The sequence below is a fragment of the Tachypleus tridentatus genome, chromosome 2 (genome assembly GCF_004210375.1).
Source record: "Tachypleus tridentatus isolate NWPU-2018 chromosome 2, ASM421037v1, whole genome shotgun sequence".
Classification (NCBI taxonomy): Eukaryota; Metazoa; Arthropoda; class Merostomata; order Xiphosura; family Limulidae; genus Tachypleus; species Tachypleus tridentatus.
The window spans coordinates 35,221,732-35,240,960 of NC_134826.1; the positions used below are offsets into that span (position 1 = coordinate 35,221,732).

The 19,229-nt window shown below is 33.9% G+C and overlaps 1 protein-coding gene and 1 long non-coding RNA gene across 4 annotated transcripts; one reads left to right on the forward strand and one right to left on the reverse strand.

Annotated features, from left to right (window-relative positions):
- The first annotated feature begins 578 nt into the window (after positions 1–578).
- On the forward strand, positions 579–18,865 carry LOC143240872 (apolipoprotein D-like). 3 transcript variants are annotated; one of them, XR_013022012.1, is made up of 5 exons: positions 579–900; positions 1,558–1,688; positions 4,192–4,310; positions 5,823–6,967; positions 18,211–18,865. XR_013022012.1 is itself a non-coding variant. In XM_076484083.1 (4 exons), exons 1-4 carry the CDS (start codon positions 634–636, stop codon positions 6,116–6,118), a joined length of 813 nt encoding a protein of 270 aa, XP_076340198.1. In that variant the 5' UTR covers positions 579–633; the 3' UTR covers positions 6,119–7,465. The 3 variants fall into 3 exon arrangements, 2 of the variants coding, with proteins under 2 accessions (XP_076340198.1, XP_076340210.1); XM_076484083.1 differs by lacking the exon at positions 18,211–18,865 and having other exon boundaries at positions 5,823–7,465; XM_076484095.1 differs by lacking the exon at positions 18,211–18,865 and having other exon boundaries at positions 603–900; positions 4,225–4,310; positions 5,823–7,465.
- On the reverse strand, positions 5,642–15,382 carry LOC143240903 (uncharacterized). The gene is made up of 2 exons (XR_013022021.1): positions 14,096–15,382; positions 5,642–6,049 (listed from the first exon to the last, which is right to left on the reverse strand). It is a non-coding gene; the product is annotated as an uncharacterized LOC143240903 (long non-coding RNA).
- Positions 18,866–19,229: the final 364 nt, after the last annotated feature.

The window sequence follows — 19,229 nt, forward strand, 5'->3', positions numbered from 1 at the left end:
TAAATAAGAATTTATTTGAACTCAAACGATACAGAAAATATATGTGATTGTGTTTTTCTTATAACAAAGCCACATCTGCTGTGTCCACCGAGAGGAACAGAACCTCTGATTTTAGCGTTGTAAATCCTAAGACATACAGTTGTTCCAGCGGGGGACATATAGAAAAGAAGTGCTTGTACTTTCCAAGAAAGAAAGAAAACATTAAGTAAGATGGTTTTTTACTCAGTCTCAGAAGCAGTTTGTTTCAAATTTACTTATTTTTATTTTCTGACGTTTTCGATATACAAAAAAATAGTAGAAAACAGTAAAATTCACATGATTTTAAATATTTTGAATGACCCTTTGTTATTTCAAGGACACTAAAATAAAAAAAAATCAATTAAATAATGTCTGCACCATGTATTATAAAATTTGAAAATATTTAATAAATGTTAAAATGATTTGTTAAAGTTATTTTACAGGGAAAACGTCTATCGTAACTTTGCAAAATGAAAGAAAATGTACCGTTTTAAGGTCATTAGTACAAAAATAAGTTTCTATGTGCATATTCCCCAAAGAGGAATTCGGGAATATATGCCATTTAGCTTTCATTGTTTTTGTTCCAGATTTTGGGTGATATCTTTGTATGTCTATATGTCAATTAGATTAATAACCAATCAGCAGCCTTTAAAAGCAGAGGCACAATATAAAATAAGAAAAAATCTGAGTCACTCACACATTACTCGCCCGGTTGAAGACAACGCTAGTTTGTTACCCTTGTCCTATTTTGAAATGAACTGGCTTGGCATAGCTTTATCTCTTGTTTACACTACTAGCACCAGTAAGTTAGTAAATGGATATGTGTTCAAACTAGGATCTTGCCCTAACGTGGAAGTGCAGGAAAATTTCAGTCTTGACAAGGTAATATAGAGTACCGATATTTCTAGATGTTGACTGTTACTACCAGTAAAATGTCTTTAATCATGTCTGCTAAAACTAAACGTCTTATGTCACAGTTCAGTATGTTACTTCTTATGTATAGTTTGGCTAAAAGATCGGTGCTTATCTTTTTAAAGACCTACACATCTTTCTGATTTATAATGTTTGTTTTTAGGAAAAGTATTACTTATTTATGTTGGTATATATTTACAAAACCTCTAACAAAAGTCAAGTGAAAAGAAACCTATCTTGAGTTAATGTATATATTAATTTTGACTAATAACTTTTAAAATGTTCCTCAAATTGAGGCTATTTGTGGAGTCTTATGTCACAATCATTGGACAGAATTGCAATAAAAACTAAATCTTGTATGGCTTCAACTGTATTCGAGCATCTTTAGTAGCCAGTTATTTTTGTACACTACTTATCTCTGCAGCAGTTTGTGTAAATATGTTTGTGTGGTTGTAATATAGTTTGTGAACCTGTAAATTGTTTTTATCAAAATAATTCAGTTTTTAATCCGTTACAAATTACTTAAGTGTTTTTAAAATACAATTGTCTGTACATATTTTAAGATTTTATCAAAAGTCACTGTTATGCAAATATTTAATTTTTGCTAATACTTGTGAATTTCGCTAGTTTCTTGGGCAATGGTATGTGATTCAGAGATTCCAAACAAACAGTCAATGCCTGAAGCAGAACGTGACGAAAGAAAACGGAATTTACTACTTGTCTCAAAATAGACATGTTTTTGATATTGACGTCATTAGGTAACGTATTTTAAACTACACAGTTGCATTACTATTTATCTCTCCGGTATTCTTCAACAGAAAAATATGACCTTTCAAACTCTTCATATTGAAACGACGTTAATTCAAATTCAGTTATCTATGTTCTTTTACTATGTATGGACAAACACTGACTTTAGTTGGCATAAAAATCACCATAGTTTTGTTAATTATTCTTCTATTAAAATTTGACCCAGTAATATAATTCTTTGGGTAGTACAAGGGTAGAATGACCAGGGGCTGATTGTAATTAGTGGTTAACCTGCCAGACTTTGAATACCAGGCCCTAGGTTCTATCCTTTTTTAATATAATTGTTATCCATACTTTGAGGACTTGGGTGCGTTATAAGGTTGATAATCAAAGCTAGCAGTTCAGTTACAATAGTTCAACAGTTAGTAGTGGAGTGTTACGTATTATAATTTATTTCGGACGAGTTTCCGATTTATTATGTTACGTACGTTACGTATTACTATTTTAGAAAACTAGAACTTTGAATTTAGTAGTTAATTAAATGTTAATATGTATCAAACTTATGACATTTGCCAACAAGAATGATACATTTTTCATTTTTAACACAAATATATTTTAGTACACACACACACACACAAACAATTTATAATAATTGTTATTACTAATAGTTTTTACAAATGATGGTTTATATACAAGAGGTCGAAAAACTTACAGACAATACTAAGTGTTTATAGCAGGTCTAGAATTGAATATCGATGGTCCAGGCCCATGACGACCAATTTAATTAAAGCTTACTTGATATTGTTGTGCCTCGCTTAGTAACACCGTCTTTTTCTTGGCTGGCCTCACATCAGGTACAAGCTGACACCTTCCATTTAATGTTCTCGTGAAAATAATAACGTCCAAATTGATTTGAAATTGAACGGTTTGTAACGCTCGTATGTTCCTGCTCAAGTTCTGTAGTTTTCCGATTAATAGGCGTAACTCAGAATTACAGCTTTCTAGACCTATAGCGCGCTGATTGCATCTGGCCAACAATATTAATCGTCTTCATATTTCTCTTGCTAAGTGGTCATTTATACGGATCACGCAGACTGTATAACTTTCAACAATGTTCTAGCGTAAACAAATATTGTTAATTCTCATTTTCAAGATTTCTTTAGAAGTTTAGAGAACAGGTGGGTCTTGAGTAATACTTAGTCAAAAATATACGTTATATGCAAAAAAAGAAGAGTATATAGATACAAATGAAGGCACTAAAGTAAATGTACAACAGTAAATCAGTTACAGGAGGCTGTTGACTAATTAATTGCCTTTCCTGTAATCAAACAGTTCTGAATAAAGTATGACTAGCGCAGATAACACTATGTAACATAAATTTTGTTCCTGGATAGTATGTGTTATTTCTTAATTGCTTATACTGTAAAAGTACAGAAAATGGCCATTATTGCCTTCAAACTTTGCTTTTGTAACCTGAATAATGAAGTTTAGAAATTAACCTATTTTGTATGTAAGAACGGGCAAATTTGCACATTTTCATTTACGTAAGGTCTCAATAAAACAACATATGAATCAAGGTTTACATGTATTTATAATAAAATTACACAAAAATGTTTAGAAGTGAGTAGTTTTTCGAGATTTGCGACTGTAATGTAAATCACTTTCAAGTATCAGCCTCCAAATGTAGTCTCACATCATGTTTTCACTATTACGTTCCCAGGTCACAAAAGCAACGTTTGAAGAGAAAAACTTTAGACATAAAGAATTGGAAAATAACACTTTCTGCCCAGGATCAAGAAAAAGTAAAAAGTGTATTTCCTGTGTAGCTTTGCATGAACATCGGGAACGAACAAATTAAAAAGGCAAAAGCCCACCTGATGGTTTAGCAGTAAACATGAGGGCTTGAAATGTTAAAATTCGAATTTAACCTTTGTGCTTGGCACATTGTATGTGGGTCAAAATTTGAATTAATTATAAAATCGTTATTTACATTACAAAAACTTTTCTTTTTAGTGAGGGCATGGCATGGCCAGATGGTTAAGGCACTTGACTCGTAATCTGAAGGTCGTGGGTTTGAATCCCCCGTCACACCAAACATCCTTGCCCTTTCAGCCGTCGCGCGTTATGATGTAATGGTAAATCCCACTATTCGTTGGTAAAAGAGTAGCCCAACAATTAGCACCAATACTTATTTCAAAGCACCATTATTAATTTTATGAATTTGGATATCAGGTATGGCAAAATAGTTATATATAATGATTACTGATGATAACTAGGTATATTTAAAGTATATACATCTTGTTTTTCATAAATAGACAAATCAAAAGTAGAAGTCAGGATAAGTTAATTATATTATGAAAGCTGTCAAGGTCTTCTTTTGTACTCACTCAACCCTTTGCTCGGTGGTTAACAGTCAGTTGTGTTTGTACTTTTTGTTTACTACTTTATTAATACTCTTTCTTTAATGTTTCAATAACTGTGCATCATCTAAACTATTACAATCCCATGTGGCAGTTTGACAACCGTATTTCGTAATCCGGTTTATAGGATTAACCGAGGATCTATAAGTAAAGGGAAGATTAGTATCCCAGATGAAGACTTACCATCAAAGATGATAGTGGATTTCCCTTTAAGTAAGTATGTTATTTGAAGTAACAAATTAATTGCCTTAGACAATTATGAAAAAACATGACATTTGTTTACCAAGATGTAAAGGTGATTTTTAGACCATTTTCCGGTGTAAGATTATGCAAAATAAATAGAGTACGAAACATAATTTTATATCAAATACCACAAGTTCATAATATGAATTACCAGAATAACTTAGCTCAAATATCTTCATTAGAGAAAGATACGCAACGTGAAAACTAGTTGGAATATGAATTCTCAGGTAGATCTATATGAAGATTTATACATGCATCTTTACATGAGTTCATTCGAAATCCACGACAGTTTTCTCTTTTATGATATTTATCAGATAAAATATGATATAGATGCTTGTATCATGTAAAATAATCTAACTAAAAAGCTTCGATAGCACTATAAACAAGTGTGTCATTGTCTGATCACAACTAATATAACTCACATACACAACTTTTAGTTTTTGTCACAGTATAGTATGTTTCATTTATGTTATAACTTTGAACTATGACATTAGTGTTGACTACTGTATACATACTATGTAGAAGTACAGAATCCATTTCAAAGAAATACGTATATTCCTCTTTGTCTGACGGTTCAGCAGCAAGTTTGAGAACTTGCAAGGCTAAATATTGGGATTTGATCCTTGCGTACTCACTTAACTCTTTGCCCGGCATGGCCAGGTGGGTTAAAGCGTTCGACTCGTAATCCGAGGGTCGCGGGTTCGAATCCCTGTCGCAGCAAACATGCTCGCCCTTTCAGCCGTGGGGGTGTTATAATGTGACGGTCAACCCCACTATGTATAGACATATTTCGAAACCCAAACTGGAAGTCGGGTTTATATGTTCGGTTTTGAGCTTTCATACTGAAAGAGTTTTTAAAAACAAACAAACGTAAGTTATATCAATTAAGAATAGCCAGTTTCAGAAAGCGGGACATCATACATTAAATGATTTTAGTGTCTATGAAATGAACTTTCTAACTTCGTATTAAAATGCTTAAGTACATTTTAAAGGGGCCCGCATGGCCAGATGAGTTAAGGCGTGCGACTCGTAATCTGAGGGTCGCGAGTTCGCATCCCGATCGCATCAAACATGCTCGCCCTTTCATGATAATGGGACGGTCACTCCCACTATTCGTTGGCAAAAGAGTAGCCCAAGAGTTGGCGGTGGGTAGTGATGACTAGTTGCCTTCCCTCTAGTCTTACACTGCTAAATTAAGGACGGCTAACGCAGATAGTCCTCGAGTAGCTTTGCGCGAAATTCACAAATAAACAAAACATTTTAAGTTTTGGTATTATCTGATTAGTGAATTGCACATTGACTGTATATTCGAATTCATTTTATTTGTTATTTGCATCATACACCGATCATTTATCATAATGTTAGGTAAAAATAAGTAACTACATTTATATTTTCTTATTCTATTAATCGTCGTACAAATTTAGATAGCGTATATGAGCTTATATTTAGAGCTGATAAAATCTATCATCGTAATTATTCCAGATCCATTTGGTAAGGTGAACTACTGGGTTATGATGACAGATTATGATAACTATGCTGCAATCTGGTCGTGCCAAAGGATGCTACTTGGGCACTTTGAAAATGCAGAAATTCTGAGCCGCTCGCCGTCTTTGGACAAAGTAATTGTAAATAAAATCCGTGGACGTTTTGAGACTTACGGAGTCGATGAGAATCAGTTCAGTGTCATTGACCAGGAAGATTGCCCAGAACTGGAAAAGAAGAATGGCCTGGGATTATCTTTATTAGTAGACAATATTTTTGATAGGTTTAGGACCTGATTAAATTACCTTATATTTTAAATTTCGTTTCTTCGATATATGTAACTCATAATAGTCAGATTGTAAAAGACTTACATCATAAACTGACCATTGATAATGATATTAGGTAAAAATAAGTAACTGCATTTATATTTTCTTATTCTATTAATCGGCAGTAAAATATTTCTGCGCCCAAAGGCTGTTTTCTCAATTGTGTAAGACAGATATTTTATGTGATAAGTACTTCATTATAAATATATACAACTGGATAAACATTTGGTAACATTTAGCGCTGACTCTTTGAACAGTTATTTATGTACGTAAAAGTTTGAGATAACTGCTCAATAGTATTTTAATGTGAGAACAAGTCGTTTTGCTTTTTATAAGGATGATGTTATTAATGTGTGTCTGATTGTTTTCACCTCAGCGCTGTGACCTCGTGACGCAACCAAATCTTAGATAACTGACACTGATAATGACTTTTTTTATAGGAGCTCCAAGGATAGAAATTTTTAAACGTCAAGTTGTCTTTCAATGTTCCATTTTCTGTTAATTTTACATAGAACAGTTTGAATGGAGGATGTAATATAAATACAGTAAAACTAACAACAGTTTAATACTATATTAGCGATTATAGAGAAATGGTTCCAGTAAGACGATTGTTTTGTTGCACTGGAACTTGAGTTCAGTTTTGTAGGGTGTTGTTTCACGCTTAAAGCTAACCCTAAAATTCAACTCTTATTTAGTCCTGGCACTCGCATGCTGTACTTCCTCGTTATGGTTCAACTTCGGCATTTAAATTCCATACAACTTTTTTGTTCAAAAGATGTGAAGTTGTAATGAATTTTGTTCCCAGACGTATTTTATACGGTATGGTGTATTGATTTTGACTACTTGAATCATCACATTTTTATTTTTTAAAATTTACCATGCATGGTTGAAGTAAGCACGTGCCATTTAAAGTTTTAGGAAACTCTATCAATAGAAGTTTAACCAACAATTAATATATATATATTCAGAGTAAAAAATAGTTTTGTACCCACACCCACAAGATGTATAGTTACAACAAAATACAAATTTGTGTATGCAGGATTATAATGATTAACACTGAGCACAAAAACGCATGAAAATAATTTCAGTCCTTTTAGGGTCATTTTTAAATAACGTTAAAAATCGGAAAAATTTTAAATAATCCATACATTCAAAAATCCTACAGTTGTACGTTTGGATTCATGTTGTTACTAATTATTTTATTTTGATATGTTTTAATTTTGTGCATAGCGTTGATTGATTTATATTAAATTTGAGTTAAAAACTTGTTAAATTTTTGTACTGTCGTAGTAAAATAAATGATTTTAGTGAACTCGATGAGACGTGTAAGCTTTCACAGTGTGTTTGTTTCCACTAAAATGTGGAAGAATACCTGAAGAATAGTTATAATTAAACAAAGACTATCAAATCTAAACTGGTTACGGCCCGGCATGGCAAGGTGGTTAAGACACTCGACTCGTAATCCGAGTGGCGCGGGTTCGAATCCCCGTCTTACCAAAAATGCTCACTCTCTCAGCCGTTGGGGTAACGGTCAATTCCACTATTCGTTGGTAAAAGAGTAGCCCAAGAGTTGGTGGTAGGTGGTGATGACCAGCTGCTTTTCCTTTAGTCTTACACTGCTAAATTAGAGACGGCTAGCGCAGATAGCCCTCGAGTAGCTTTGAGCGAAGTTCAAAACAAACCAAACAAACTAAGCGGGTTAACATTTTTAATAACTTGGTGCACTACTTAGGAACTTTATCTTACATTTTCAATTAGAAATAGTTCTGTATAAGCCATTTGGGAGAGTTTTTTCACCTTTATTTGGTTAGCTTTTGTGTTGATTTGTAACTTTAAAAATATCTTCGTAGCCCATTTTAACTAGACAAATTAACTTTTTTTTGTAGGTAAGATTTTCACTGTCGCTACATGCAAGCATATGTAGCTGACATAGTTAAGTTATATGTAATATTTACAAGCAACCTTAATATTTCTAAGTCTCAAATCTATGGGGAATTTGATTAATTATTTTAATTTTAAAATGTTTGCAACAAGACTTTACAAATTAACTTAACAAATAATCAATTAATAGAGGTATCATAAAATAAGAAATATTATACCAAAAACAAAAAATTATTATGTTTTGCTAAATAAAAATCTGACAAAAAATATCACAGCAAAAAATATACGTGAAACAAAGAGAATGGAGGGTTTAAATACAAGGTGTAAGAAAAAAAAAAACTGAGAGGGAGGACTTAATGTTAAACAAAACATTACTTGGGGGGGGGGGGTAAAGCCAGTACTAGTTTTGCGCAAAACTACTCGAAGGCTATCTGCGCTAGCCATTCCTAATTTAGCGGCGTAAGACTAGAGAGAAGGCAGCTAGCTAGTCATCACCACCCCCTGCCAACTCTTCGGCTACTCTTTTACCAACGAATAGTGGAATTGACCGTAACATTATAACGCAGTTATGCGGTTCGTAAGGATGTAAGAAATTGTAAACAAGTTTCTATTCTATTCTGATTTAGCCTTTGTGAATGATAAAAAGTGAGTGTACCCTTTTCTTCCTTGTAGTATGTCTCTTAACAATCAAAACAAAACAAAAACGTTTTTAGTTAACACTTTGAACAAATTAACTGTATGTAAAGAGACCCAGAGCGACAGTGAAACATTATAGTTCTCCCCGTCAAGACATTTACATGACATTAAAAGTAAGAGGTTTAATCAGAAGTTTGTGAAACACAACTAATCGAAGCAAAGCAAGTGCCTCTGTTTAGTCTGGGCTTTTCTAAGACAGAACTTCAAACAACACTGCAAAACATCATGGTACAAGTAGCCTAGTAACCAGTCAGTCAATGGGCAGAGCTACTTAGGCCCTCTTATGATGTTTGTTGCAAAATAAGTATAGCCAGTGCCTCCTCCACATCCTTCAGAAAGAAGGTCTTAATCAATGGTTGAGATCTATAGGGAGATTTTCCTACAAATTACTTACGTCTTTTCTGGCAGTAAGATACATGGATCTTTCCATGATTACTGACTACATAAGTGTAGAAAGGCTAGCAGTGAGCTATCACTTTTGTTACTTAAGCCTCAGTAAATTATCACAGCACATGTCTGGTCTGGCTACTGACTAGGGAGGGTACAGCAGATAGTTTATGTTTAAATATGTGGTATTTAGCATTGTTTTGTTATGACTCTGTAGTGGTTGGTATGTGCCTACATGAATGCATAGTTTGGTAATGGAATTCTTGGTGGGCAGAAGGGTTGCAAGGAACTTTGTTGATACAGGCATGCATCAGACACTTTGAATAAAATCTCCACTTTCAGCCAGTGGGTACTGACTGTATTCTGGCAAATAATAACAGACAAGATGTGAATAGAAATGCAATCTTCAACTATGTCTAGACTATAAGAACTATAGGATTAAGATGTAGTTAAAAATCTTGGTTGCAGCATTGGTATACTTAGCTTGGATGTATAGCATAAGCACTCTGCAACTTCACCTATAAAAAAAGAGGGAATTGAGGTTTGGTAAGAAATACTTTCAATGCGCAACTGACTCAAGGACAGTGGAACAATCATGTGTGCCTTGTAGAGAGAACAATATTACTTTCACTTACGCAAGTGCTGTGCCATGGTTTACCATGGTCTTCATCAAATGCATCAATGCCATTTGCTGTTTTTTATTCAGAAAACAGGCAGCGGTAATATAGTCTATAATATGTTCATTGGGATACCAAGTTCCAAAGTTTCTCTGTAATTATGAACATTCAACCATTTATCTTACCATTGAAATGGCCATCAGCATGACAAGCAAAGTGAAGGTAATGAATACCAGTTGTAATGCTAAAGTTTTTCTACTAAACCACGCCTAAAACAAATAGTCTGCTTTCAGCCCACATGATATTGCTAGTTAATGATTGCAAGAGGAACTTAATTTCAGTGTCTTCACGTGATCTGCCAGTATATTTTCTAAAATTGATGACTAAATGGGAAAAACTAGAATCACATGCCACCACATAAAAACAGACAATGCAAGTTATTTTAAACAACTGTTTTGCCAGATTACATGAAGATCTAGAAACGTATTCATGACTGAGATGTAGTGTGTGGCTCTATTCTGTGATTAATGTCATAAAAAGGATTGTGTTTATATTTGTCAGCTGGATGCCATGAAGTACACTGAAGCCTTTTCAGGAGTGTGAAAAGATAAATGTCTGGACCCAGTGGAAAGTGTCGTTTGTTTAAACTCTAAACTTGGCTTCTAGATAGTGGTTGATGAAAGTGATGATAAGAGCAAAAACAAAACTGCTTTTGGCACATGGACGGTTTGTTTGAATTCTGCATCATGCATTTTAGCATATGAAATGCTCTCACTAGTTATGAAAAGCTAATGAAGCATATTCTTAACACTTTCCAAATAGGTTGGTCGACGTGATTGGCCTTGTAGTAATAAAATGAAAGTCAGATTTCTATATTATAGCATTCAATACATTTTGTATATCTTCACAAAGTTTACCATGCTTTTAATAAACATTACTAGTCTTACAGAAATTAAACAGATTGTTTAATGAAGTAGTTTTACTAAAGATGTATTAATGAATGTACAGAGTTAGAGTGTTGATTGCTTTGAGTGCAAAGTTATTGCCATGTTAAGGTTAAGATACTTTTCTGTATTCAAAAAATTTCTTTTTATTTGCATAACCTCCAAAACTCTGAAATAAATACCAAAGCTTTTTTTCAGTAAAACTTTGTATTTTATCTGTCATTTGTCATATTCTAACTTTGTATGCAGTAGGTCGCTTTGACCCTTGTGACCACTATCAAAATATCTGAAATATGTCTAAATTACCTCTTTCTTCAGGAATGGCTGCAAATTGTGACAGTTGTACTATATTTCCTAACTAGCTTAAAGCTTGTAACAGTCTACATCTACATCTACTTAGTTTTATTGTTCTATTGGTTTGAACTGTGTCTCACTAATAGTCCCTACACATAAATTGTAAGTCACTTAGTGAAGATGTAGCTGACGTTTCTGTCTGAATGATGTAATGTTATATACACACATATATATATATATATACTAGTTGTTTTTTTTGCACTGTGAAACATCATATGTTCCATTTATGGTTGATGATTTGATTTTTATCTGTAAAGAACTTTGTAAAATTCATATCAATTATTGGAAGCATTAGTTCAAATAATCTAGTTGCTCATCTTATTCTCAATACTATTTCTGCCATTTTTTGTTTTGCTATTGTTAACATAAGCGTTCATGTTTTTTTGACCTAGAGGAAATGTTTCACTTTATGGGGCAATAAAAATGTGTAAAGTTGAATGTGACAGAACTTTATATAATGTTGAAGATTTGATGCGAAAACTACAATTGTGACCCCAAAAAATCAATATTCATTTTATAAATCTAAAAATAAGTAAGGCTTTAGTAGGGAGTTTCAAGTTGATATATTGATTAAAAAACGCAGTAGAGGAGATATTGTGGGTTTGCTCACCAGATAATTTGTTTCAAAAATCCTTCAATTGTGCAGAAACTATCTGTCGCTGGTGAAATTCTTAGGTCTTTAATTGAATTACAAGGCATCATAGTTCGACTGTTTTTTTTTATAATAGATAATGTCTATTTTTTCTCATAGGATATTTTTGTAGTAAAAAGCATCATGGGTAAAAGGCTTAGTGTATGTTGGAATAAAATTCACCTTTTTTAACGTTTAATTGTAGAAACGTTCTTTGGTATTCTTTTGTTACAAGATCTTGTTTGTTACTATAATTCCACTTAATATTTGTATGTTGTTCATTATACTTTGAGAGTTTTAATATTGATGTTGAGGTTATTCTGCCTCCCATTTGTATTTAAATTATTTCGTTTTAGTGGTACAAGTATAAGATAGTTAAACACGCTAATAAGAAAAGACTTGCTCAGGGAATAAGAAAATTCTGATAATGTAACTGAGTGTTCCCAATGTACGTAAAATAATGAAACTATATAAGTTTTATTTATAAAATAAAGCATACAATTTGTACATTCTATAAAACGGTTGCTTGTACGATATTGTTTTTAGCTTTTCTTCTCTAGGGGTAGATTTCTATAGAACTAAACACTATGGTTTAAAGTAAGTCTTTACTTGAAGAACTCCAGGTAGAATTTAACTAAGAAAACATTTCGGAATACAACAGGTAAGTTCATGTGCTTTGTTACAGTGAACAGTGTCACTTTGTGGCCTTCATTTTCTTATAGCATTGAACAGCTGTAGCATTTAAATAATTTCAAACAACCCGGTCAACAAAGGATATTACAGTACTAGTCTATAGTTGGTTAAGTTGTTGCTTAGGTACAAATTCTTACAAATATCTTAATATGTGTAACAGTGGCCATTTTATAGCTGTCTCTGTATTCATAGTTTCTGATAGTTTTCTGGCTTTAAATGTCGCAGTTTTATACTAAGGAAAGGAGAAAATGTAACAAAATAATATATCCTGCTTCTAAAATTCTGAAAACTATAAAGCACTTACAGATTAACCGCAAGTTTTAGAGTTTCAGAATCTTTCAATGGAAAACTGTGAGTAGCTATGGTCAGTAAGTTTAAGCATATCTAGAGTATAATTCTCTATAGGCCTGTTGTTATCGGTATCCAGAAGACATAACTATTCTCATTGTTGAAGCTGATATTAGAAGATGTTGCATTTGTAAATAATGGATTACATCACAAGGCTATTAAAGTATTTCACAAGGATTTACTGAAACAATTCTGAATGTGTCAATAAGCAAGTAATGTGACAACCAAAGATGATATAAAGACATGGTGAATATAATACATCAGAAATAAATTTGAGGGCATTAGTGTTTTGTAGGTAATGTAATGCAATTGAAACCTAAACACATTTGGGAAAGATATGTAAAAAATCCTTTCTAATGCAAGATATTCATACTTTCAAGTAATAACGATGTGTTCCTATCGTGGATTTATAATTTCCAATAATGGGATATCCTTTGTAGTAAATGGCAGTAGAGAACAAATGACTGTGCATAATGTTGAGGCATAAGAACCTAGATGAGATATAAAAGCAGACATGATAATCAAGGTAACAGGTGATAGTCCCCAAACTCAAAGTTCAGAAGCAAAAGCCACCATCCATGTGCTCCAGGTAGCAGTAAACTACATAATCAGTAAGGATCTCCATTTGGGAAAGTGACACTAGCCACGTGTATACAAAGTGCTTTCAAATACATCCTTTCAACCATCTCATACATCAAGTAGCTGGAGAGCAAGATGAGTATTCATGCTATCTATTTGAAGACATACCAGTAATATCGTTAGGTGCATTACTTAGCAACTGTTGTTCTTCAGCAATGGATGGTGTACTGATGTCATGCCGGAACGAGGAGTGTGACTAATTTGACAGCTTTTTGCAATAGAAACTATGCTGCAGAGACTGTTTTCCAGATGACTGGTAATCAGATAGGGCATGATTGAACGTAGAACGTGGACTGTATCCAAGTGGTGAGATTCCAAAAATTATTTTAATTTAAAGCATTCAATGTAAATTGAAACTAATGCCATTAGAAGTAAGACAGGAAACTGTTCTATATCAGTATCAACGTGTTATAGGTTGCATACAGATTGATTTGAATACAAAAAAATATATAAAAAAAAGAGTTAATGTAGAGTTAAAGATCAGTATAAGCAACTGAACAATAGAAAACACTCCTTTGCGGTTAAAAGTTTGATGTAACATAAAAGAGTTGAGTGATATCTCACATTAAAAATGGAATATACTTATTTGTGGAAACGACAATCTGCCTGTCACAGATAAATATAAAATATTATTTTTTTCGTTTTTGGAGTTCATATAGTTTCCTATAGTATATCAAAGAAAATAAAAATACAAACAAAAAATAATACAGTTCCAACTGCTACTATTAGACCAGAAGGATAAAACACCAGTTTGTACCTTTTTTCTGTCAGATAAACCATCAAGTTCAGAAAATATGGTTGCTTGCCTTCATTTTACGTAAAGCTATTTGAGCACTACGTGTGTTAGCTGTCCTTAATTGTCGCCGTCCAGTGGCACAGGGGGTATGTCTGCTGACTTACACTGCTACGAACCGGGTTTCCATAACCGTGGTGGGCAGAGCACAGATAGCCCATTACGTAGCTTCACTAATTGTCAAGTGATACATTAGAAGAAATGTTGCTATTCGACGCTATCCACCGCTAACTTTTGGCCTACTTTTGTTTTACCAAGGAATGATAGAATTCAGCTGAAAAGGTATGTTGGGTGACGAGATTCACACTCATGTCCTGCAGATTGCGATAAGGGTAGTGCGAACATTTTCTTAGATAACAATGATATGTGTTACGAAACGTTTGAACACCTGTCAACATTTAAATGTTGTCATGCACGTTAAACAAAATCTGCACAGCTGCGTGAAGTGCTCAATTGTTCAAACCTCGCAAAGACTCTCCTGCCAAATGTTTTATCTTTCTTTAAAAATTCAAGTAATGACGTGTCTGACTTATAAATCACGTGGAAAACAATGAGTTATTAACCCTTTCTTTGTGTAAGACAGATATTGATTTTATATATAACATTAAGTCTTTTATAAAGTGATGTTAATTAAGCTATGAGCGAGTATATGAATCAGTATCTTGACTAGGACAGCAGTTTAACGTTCTCAGGAGATTTGCAGGTGGATTAAACTGTTAATGATCAGGAGATTTGCAGGTGGATTAAACTGTTAATGATAAGTAGGGATTCTGAAGAAAAAAAAGCTGAAAGTCCTCGGTTTATAGGACTCAGGATTAGTTTTGTAGCGAATGTTGGCGTACGTTTGCCTAAAGAAATTTCGAAGACAAATTCGTGAACTTGTGCACAAACCTGCGAGACTTTGATCACACTTGAAGGCCATTTTAGTGCATATCAGCCTTCTCGAAGTCACATCAGAAAGATATGTTCCAAACAGCACGAATATTAATGGTACAGTAGTAAGTCTCGGTATTTTTAACACTAAAATTAGGTGCTTGATTCCTCTCGGTAGACACAACAGACAGCCCGATATGGGCTTGCTATAAGTAAAACACACACATTCAGTTTTTTTACTCATGTTTATGTGACGTAGTGTGCTTTTACCAACCTTTAGATGGAAGTAACGACGTAATAAACATGGCCATTTGCACTGATTACCATGTGCTGACAGCTAAAGTAATTTTGTTGTTAATTTTTTGCACACTTACTACATTGGACTGCATATGTGTGTATCTTGTGGTTGACGACGTTAAATGTTATTGGGTGGGCGTTTGTAAGAGAACTGTTTATTTCTGTTTATTTCTATTTGTGATTACTTTATTTTCATGGGAGTGCACATGTTGAGACAATATTTACTAAATGAATTGCTTCTGCAGGTTTTACGTTCATGTACTTTTCGAAATTTACGTGAAGTAACTGTATGGCACGAGTTTGTTGCAATAGTATCCAAGGGTTCATGTAAAAAATTGTTGGTTGCTATATAATGCAGAAATGTACGAGCATGTGGAATCGACACGTCTCTTTTTGTACTTATTAAAACCAGTTTTTGTACGAGTAACGTACACAAAAATAATAAACCCACGAGTACAATTTATTCTGTGTTTGTGTTTTTCTTATAGCAAAGCCACATCGGGCTATCTGCTCAGCCCACCGAGGGGAATCGAACCCCTGATTTTAGCGTTGTAAATCCGGAGATATACCGCTGTACTAGCGGGAGGCAACAATTTATTCTTGTAAATACCAAAATTTACTAGAAATAATGAAATGAGATATATTTGAGGGAATCTGCAATGACTGGTTTGAAGTGTGCTGAGATATAAACAGTATGGTCTCTGTGTTGTTAACGCAAGGAAAATGTATTTCAGGATTGGAATCAAACAGAACTATTCGGCATGTGTCTTTGAACTGAGAAAAAAAGACATAGAATTAGTAAATAACTTACATTACAGCAACTACTAAATACGACGAAATATTATTTTTATTGGCGTTGGTGAAGGAATATGTTGATGTTTTGGTAGGGTAAATAATTGTAACTTATGCAAATTAATAAGGCTTCAAAGGTAGAAATATAAAATGATCACTTGGTCTTTCATGACGAAAGAAAAGAGTAAACATATAACTTTATGGTTCACATGTATAAAACTATTTTCCTTCTTTAATAAACAATGTTTAAGTTACATATTATTTCACAACAAGGTTGTCATTGTACTATAATTTATGATAATTACTTACAGAGTTCAAATAAACTTGTTTGAGAGTACAAGAATGCAGTTATGGAGTGATTTGTGAAACCAGGTATAATAATCTACTGACATGTCCATCAAGTTCGTCATTTTTACTTAATGGTCAGGTGGGTTAAGGCCAACTCGTAATCTGAGAGTCGCGGGTTCGAATCCCGGTCGCACCCAACATGCTCGCCCTTTAGTCGGAGGGGCGTTATAATGTGATGGTCAATCCCACTATTTGTTGGTAAAAGAGTAGACCAAGAGTTGGCGGTGGGTGGTGAGGACTAGTTGCCTTCTCTCTAGTTTTACACTGCTAAATTAGGGAGGGCAAGTACAAATAGCCCTCGAGTAGCTTTGTGCGAAATTCAAAAACAAACATTCTTATTTAATATTTGATTATCTAAGTTGATTCACGTATATTCATACTGGTATTATTTTCAGGTTGTGCTAAAATAATAGTTTTCTTGTGAGATTCTGTGTTAAAATTCAATTAATATATTCTGCTAATGATGAAATAAAAAATATTATTATGTTTAACATTTCTTCTGTGTTCATTCATTCTATGTTTTAACTCTTTAGCTGCCAAATTATTATTCTTAACTAATGCTGGTCGCCACATTCTTTTGCCTGTTAGAACCGAATAGGGGTGCATGACATAAAAAGTTTATAACTTCACTGCAAATGAACATATAAACATGAAAACTTCAGAGTTTGTTTGAAATGCACATAGTCGAGTAGCCGGTCCTGTTCAAATATCTTCATTTCTTCCAGAGTTTCCCACTGCTACTGGGCATCATGTTCTGCAAAGATTGATGATTGGGGTTCAGGTAGAGATGGGGACTATACCTTGGAAGAAGGTTGATGATTGAGGTTCAGGTAGAGATGGGGACTATACCTTGGAAGAAGGTTGATGATTGAGGTTCAGGTAGAGATGGGGACTATACCTTGGAAGAAGGTTGATGATTGAGGTTCAGGTAGAGATGGGAACTATGGGGTTCAGGTAGAGATGGGGACTATACCTGGGAAGGAATTCCGGAACTACTTCCTACGTCCCTTCCTCAAACCGCGTTCGCTCTTCCCCGTGATGTCACTGACCTTCCCCTGGTAGTGAAACCACGCTTCCTAGGGGTATCAACTATGCCTATTCCTTTGGTTGCTTTCTATTTATTTTGTATGCTCAGTTTACTTTCTTCACCACTGTCTTTCGAATTTTTTTCTGAGTTTTTATATTCAAAACGGTCGCTCCCCGAGTCCCAAATTTACTGAATTATTTCCAAAACTTGAGCTGCTTTGAATGATGAACACCTACGCGAAGCCATCTTTAAAACTTTGTTGACAAAATTCTTCAATTTTTTCGCGTACCGGAAACAATACTAATTACGTGATCAGGTTCATGAACATGTAAATAGTCCAAGACAAACATCTGAAGCTCACGAATATTCAGTGGAGCTTTGTATTTGTCCGTAACGTGCTACCATCTATTGAATAAAAAATACATTATAAAATTCGATTATCGTCGCAAATTGCACAAAACTGTAAGATTGACAACAGTCGATTTTTGCAGCGAAAGAGTTAAATATCTTACGGTTGGTTCTGTATAATGTTTTTCACATTTACATGACATTTTATTTTTACCAAAGTTTTCCACTAGATCAGTTTTATTTTTAATATGGAATTTTTTATCACGACTCTTCCTACAAAGACCATGATTCTTGGCCTCTTCACGTATTATTTTGAGATAAGTGAAAGCTCCGCGTACAGCAACGACAATAAGATGCTACTAGCCAAACTCTAACCCTAATTATCTTTTTACAGATCCAACTACCAGATCTTAACGAGGAGGTCGTTGAAACTACAGAGAAAGATTATTCACAGCCTCAGTAACATCAACTGTCGAAGATAAGACTTTCCTTAAATCTCACTGTCGTATTCCTGGTCATGCTTGTGCACAAGTGCTTTGTCAGCAACATATGGTCGTAGCTCGTAGATGTGATTGGTGTGCTTATAAGTATTATACGACTACGTATGTTAATGGGCCAATCTGTATTAGTGTGAGTTAATAACCACATAACTCAACAACTCTTTTAGTAAAAAAGTCAACTGTTAAAACTTTTAAACTATATTGTAAAATGTGGTTTAATAATATGTAGTGTTTGAAGGAAACCTTTGTATTCTGCATTTTGCAACTTAAATATTAGTAAAAAACGTAGTAACCGATATATAAAACTCAATGACTTGACAAATCTCTACCTTTTCAGACTGGGAACACCCTGGGGCTGACGTGTGGGTGTATTCGCTCCGCCAAATTGAGAAATCATCCTTTCCTGTCCTAGAATTTTACAAGCAAGGTTTTACTTTCAGTCAAAATGTCGGATAAGTGCTGAGAAATGCTTGCAAGGATGCTGCTGTTTAACTTCTCAGTGCGAAGAGAATTTGTTCAAAATAAAACAGTATTTATTGATTCGTTTTATATCCTTTGCCAGGAGAAGTCAGTGCAATATTCAGTCTTGGAATTATTATCTAAGATTTCGAATGACACAAACATTCAAACACAGTCAAGCTAGCCATCAGTACCTCAGTTAACTATTGTTATTTTTAACAGTCCATGAGATTTTTATAAGTTAAACCTTCCTAGCTTGTTTGCAATTTTATAGGCTTATCAAAAGAATGAATGTTGATTTAACATTAATGTTAGACGTTTAATACCCGATCACTTGATATAAAAATTTTCAACTAATTAATAGTAACCTTGTTTTAATATTATTGCTATGTCTGTCACAGAAAAATCGACAATGGCACTGTAGATTTATTAGGGTTTGTCCTACTGCATGCCA